Source organism: Phalaenopsis equestris, unplaced genomic scaffold, assembly GCF_001263595.1.
Source record: "Phalaenopsis equestris unplaced genomic scaffold, ASM126359v1 Scaffold000002, whole genome shotgun sequence".
NCBI classification, from domain to species: Eukaryota; Viridiplantae; Streptophyta; class Magnoliopsida; order Asparagales; family Orchidaceae; genus Phalaenopsis; species Phalaenopsis equestris.
The window spans coordinates 15,646,593-15,649,646 of NW_018164444.1; the positions used below are offsets into that span (position 1 = coordinate 15,646,593).

The 3,054-nt window shown below is 36.2% G+C and overlaps 1 protein-coding gene across 1 annotated transcript; it reads right to left on the minus strand.

The window, feature by feature from the left end:
- Positions 1-1,103: 1,103 nt before the first annotated feature.
- LOC110036388 (metalloendoproteinase 4-MMP-like) lies at positions 1,104-2,792 on the minus strand. Its single transcript, XM_020740824.1, has one exon. It carries the CDS (start codon positions 2,015-2,017, stop codon positions 1,223-1,225), a length of 795 nt encoding a protein of 264 aa, XP_020596483.1. The 5' UTR covers positions 2,018-2,792; the 3' UTR covers positions 1,104-1,222.
- Positions 2,793-3,054: the final 262 nt, after the last annotated feature.

The following is a 3,054-nucleotide window of genomic DNA, read 5'->3' on the forward strand; positions in this document are numbered from 1 at the left end:
TCAAAAAAAATAAAAAAATAAACCCGAAAATCACAGGCCCTTAATTGTGATAATATCCATTCGAAATATGAGGAAATTTGCGGTCCGTATGATGAAAATCACAGGCCCTTAATTGTGATAATATCCATTATGAGGAAATTTGCGGTCCGTATGATGTTTGCAGAACTGCGTGCATTGGAGGCTATTCAGCGGATATTAGAGATTATAGGTAGGTTACAGAGATGTTACACGGGATATAATACAGATATAACCCCCCTAATACCCTGTGAATAATCTCCGATGTCAGCTCTGCAAGCGTCTTACGTACATATATTTTTCTCTTGAAATAGTTAATATTTAGGCTTCTTGTATACAAGTTATTGGAGCCCGCTAGCATGGGCATTTACATAAATAGGGCCAAATTTTTATCTATTTACATATCTAACATAAATTTTGCTTTTTATATTTATACCTCCACTGCCTTTCATATCCACCATAAAAAAATTAAATGTAATTGTTCATGCACATATAAAAAATATGCACGTAAAAAATTAAAGTTTAGATGTTAGATATCTAAATGCATAAAAAAATGAATTGTATTTATGTAATAAACTCCATTAAACAAGCGATCAATTATATTATCATGGCTAAGCATAAGTTAGATTATTGAATAATGAAGTGGGTTCCTATCCCCATCACATTAAAATATAATGCTTGAAAAAGACGACCACCACAATTCTTTTAAGCTATGGCCATAATTGCTTCCCATTCAATAATCTAACTTTCTTAGCGGAATCATTTTTAAATTTGAATGTAATTATCAACTTTAATTATTTTTTAACCCTTTTTTATTTTATTAATTATATTAAATTTAATTAAATTTTTTTATTGTAGAGTGGTTAAAATATTTTGAAAGTAGATAAATGAGCTTTCAATAAAACTTTATTGCTCGAGATGATTTTACTTGATGATAATTTTCAATAAAAAATTAATTTTAATTTATTATAAAGTTAATTAGAGCATTAAAAATTTTCTAACCATGAAAAAATAAATAGAAAAATAATATTTATATAGTGCTAAAACAACAAAATATGATAAGGCTATCTCTTGATCATCACCTCCAATAACAAATGCCATGAATTAATTCATGTACAGTATATCAATTTAATCTTATCACCTCCTAATTTATATCTCCCAAATATTAACTAAAAAATAAAAATAAAAATAAAAAAAACTTTCTAACTCACAAAAAAAGAGAAAATAAAAAGAATAAATAAAATCCAATTCTTATGACGTCACTCCTAATCAGCTCACCCAATTCACCATTAGCTCTTCTTCTTCTCAAACCAGCAGAAGTTTCTGCCTCCAAAAGAGAACTCAAAGTAAAGTTAGGGTTAGTACCATACAAAGCTTGAACTCCTTCAATATCATCCACTCTCAAATTCACCTTCTTCGTCCTCGGGCTTAAGGTTGGATACATGACTGCCTCCTGCACCGACGAGTGAGCTAACCCGAGCACGTGCCCAATCTCGTGAGTCAGCACCGACTCCAAGTCAACCGCCACCTTCGAATCCTCCTCCCCAAAATCAACGGACCACCGCTCCGCCGCGTCAAGGTGCAGCCGCCCGTTCTCGGGGGAAAAAGCGTGGGCGAGCACGCCGAGAACGCCGTCGAATGGTTGCCCGTCGCCATGATCGCCACCGTAAAAGGCGATTTTGACATCGGCCGTGTTGTAGTCTTTGGAGTGGGAGAAGGTCATTGGGATGACTTTCGCCCATCGAGCGAATGACCGATGCATGGCCGCCTCGAGAGCAGGGCGGTTGATATATCCAATGGTGTCGGTGGGGGAGAGGGCGTAAGTGAGGTGGTGGGAAGGGCGAGACCATCGGGGTTGACCGGGGAAGTATGCGAAGCGGCGCACGGATTTTAATGGCCTTTCGTCGGGGAGGCCGCAGCGGGGAGAAGAGGAGATGGAGGCAGTGGAAGGGGGTAGGAGGAGCGGGAGGAAGAAGAGGAGAAGTAGTGAGTTGTATGGCATGGTTCTTATTAGGAAAGTGTTGGAATGGATTATATAAATTTATTGTGATGAGATATTGATAGGAGGAAACCATATAAGTATATACATTTATATACTATATAAATATTTATATTTTAAGTATCTGGGGAAGGTGAGAGGGAGAGAAGACTGTCACCTGAAGAGGGTTTGGTCACCAAATTATGTAACGGTTGCAAGGTTGATTAGTGATGCTTCTATGATTAACTAGCCTTATTTCTTTTTTATTATTATTATTATTTAGATATTTGGGATTCTGCGTGGGAAAAATTATTACGTGCGAACATCTGGATGACAAGTGTGGATGGGAATGCTAAATCACCATAAATTTAAGTGTATTTGAGATGACCTCCTTCATTCACCATTGTCCAAATGTATGGTGTTTGTACGTAATAATTTTTCGTTGCCAAAAGGCTTCGAATTCGGATCGGGATCAGAGAATAAGGGAAGTGGACCAATTGAGTGCTGAGAAATTTTGGCCTTAAGGAAGAAAACTCAAGTCGTTCAAGTATGCTTGAGATGATGGTTTCATCAAGTATTTAATTGTTCGTGGGACCTCTGTTTCCTTCATTTGGTGGAAAAGAAAATTGGTGATTTAGCTTTTGTTTAGTGGACTTTTGGCCCAAGTAAAACTAAAAAAAATAATTATTTTTTAAGTTATTAAGATCCGTCTTCTGTTAAGGAAGGTGGAGACTCGGTCCACTTCTTTGAATTGACGACCTCGACACCTATGAAAATTTTTTAAGTTTATTTCCTTATGTATTTTGTTCCCTGCTATAGGTTGATGCTTCTCTGTTTTTTTTATTTAAAACAGTTGCCTTATATTGACAGGAAGAATTAAGAAAAGCTAAATTAATTAATTAAGCTTTACCATATTAATCTCCCGCCCCTCCTGTTGCTATAGAGAAAATGGCAATGAATTTGATAGCTTGCCTTAATGGGCTTTATATGGGTCATTAAAGCATGATTCCATGTTTTCTCTATGGAATCACGAAATTAAGGGTTACTAAAATAAGTCGGAT